This window comes from Poromitra crassiceps (genome assembly GCF_964638095.1).
Source record: "Poromitra crassiceps genome assembly, chromosome: 26".
Taxonomy (NCBI): Eukaryota; Metazoa; Chordata; class Actinopteri; order Beryciformes; family Melamphaidae; genus Poromitra; species Poromitra crassiceps.
In genome coordinates this window covers 8,799,610-8,800,827 of record NC_139640.1, presented here as the reverse complement: position 1 = coordinate 8,800,827, position 1,218 = coordinate 8,799,610, and the positions used below count along the sequence as shown (strand labels likewise).

Genomic DNA, 1,218 nt, shown 5'->3' with positions numbered 1-1,218 from the left:
AGACAAAAGAAAAGTTTTTTTGTTGTTGTTGTTTTGTCTTTACTGCGTCTTGGTGCTTTTGGCATGATAACTTCTTTGTAAGAATGTCAAACAATAAATAAACGAATAAACAAATAAATAAATAAATAAATAAATAAATAAATAAATAAATAAATAAATAAATAAATAAATAAATAAATAAAATGGGTTAAATACACGAATAAAAAAATAATAACAAATAAATAAAAATAAAATAAATAAAAAGATAAATAAATAAATAAATAAAACCCTGTCTGTTTCTCTCTCCTTGCAGAGCACAGTCAAGATGAAACTGTACCTTGCAGTGGCCGTGCTGGTGCTGGCTTTGGCCGCACACACTGGTAGGTTTTGATTCTGTCCTTAATCGCAGCCTATACCTTCTCATCTGCCTCTCTGTCTTCTTCCCTGTCTAACCCTCTTCTTTACCCATCTGTTCTCCCTGCAGAGGCTCAGGACCCCGAGACCTTCGAGGAGAAGTTGTCCAATTTTGGCAGCCAGGCAGCTGAGCTGGCCAAGAACATGGCTGACAAGACCAAGACTGCCTTTGAAGATTTGCACAACAGCGAGTTTGCCACCAACACCAGGTGAGCAGAGCAGACACACACAGAAAATAAACAAACACACACACACACACACACACACACACACACACACACACCCTCGATAACACAAACTGTGTGTGCCCTCTTCAGGAGCTGGTTCTCGGATCAGTTTGAGAAGGTGAAATCTACGTTCTCCAAATAAGAAGTGAGACTGCGCCCCACCACCCCCCCAACCTTACCATCGCCTGCATGATGACCAGCAACCTCCATTTTGTGGCACAGATGTGTCTTGTTCTGCTGACCATCAGACACAACAGTTACTTCGATTTTAAGTGTAATTTTGGAACAAATAATGTGAAAACAAAGTGAAAGCAAAAGTGCAATAAAGATCAACAATAAAGAGATTTTTTTTTAAATAAAATCTGTTTGGGTCTGTAGTTCTCCTTGTTAAGAGAGTAAGAAATCCCTAGTGTACTGAATAAATGAATGTAAGTGCCAATGGGTAAAAAGTAAAAAAAAAAAAAAAAACACACACACACAAAAACAGACGAATATTAGCCTGATATTAGACTGGGCGGACTCAAAGGTCAGGACCCAGGCAAGAAGAATATGGGACTGTGGGAAAAATATGTCAATTTACAAAACCGTGTGTTGTATT

The 1,218-nt window shown here is 38.0% G+C and overlaps 1 protein-coding gene across 1 annotated transcript; it reads left to right on the top strand.

Moving 5' to 3' along the window:
- The first annotated feature begins 297 nt into the window (after positions 1-297).
- On the top strand, positions 298-817 carry apoc1 (apolipoprotein C-I). Its single transcript, XM_083661217.1, has 3 exons — positions 298-359; positions 464-602; positions 711-817. The coding sequence occupies exons 1-3, from the start codon at positions 305-307 to the stop codon at positions 760-762; spliced, it is 246 nt and encodes an 81-aa protein (XP_083517343.1). The 5' UTR covers positions 298-304; the 3' UTR covers positions 763-817.
- Positions 818-1,218: the final 401 nt, after the last annotated feature.

Excerpts from the sequence above, each read along its gene's own strand:
- apoc1 (XM_083661217.1), top strand. The coding sequence starts at position 305 with ATGAAACTGTACCTTGCAGTGGCCGTGCTGGTGCTGGCTTTGGCCGCA. Across the intron at positions 360-463 it reads GGCTTTGGCCGCACACACTG|AGGCTCAGGACCCCGAGACC; the intron begins GTAGGTTTTGAT and ends TTCTCCCTGCAG. Across the intron at positions 603-710 it reads GAGTTTGCCACCAACACCAG|GAGCTGGTTCTCGGATCAGT; the intron begins GTGAGCAGAGCA and ends TGCCCTCTTCAG.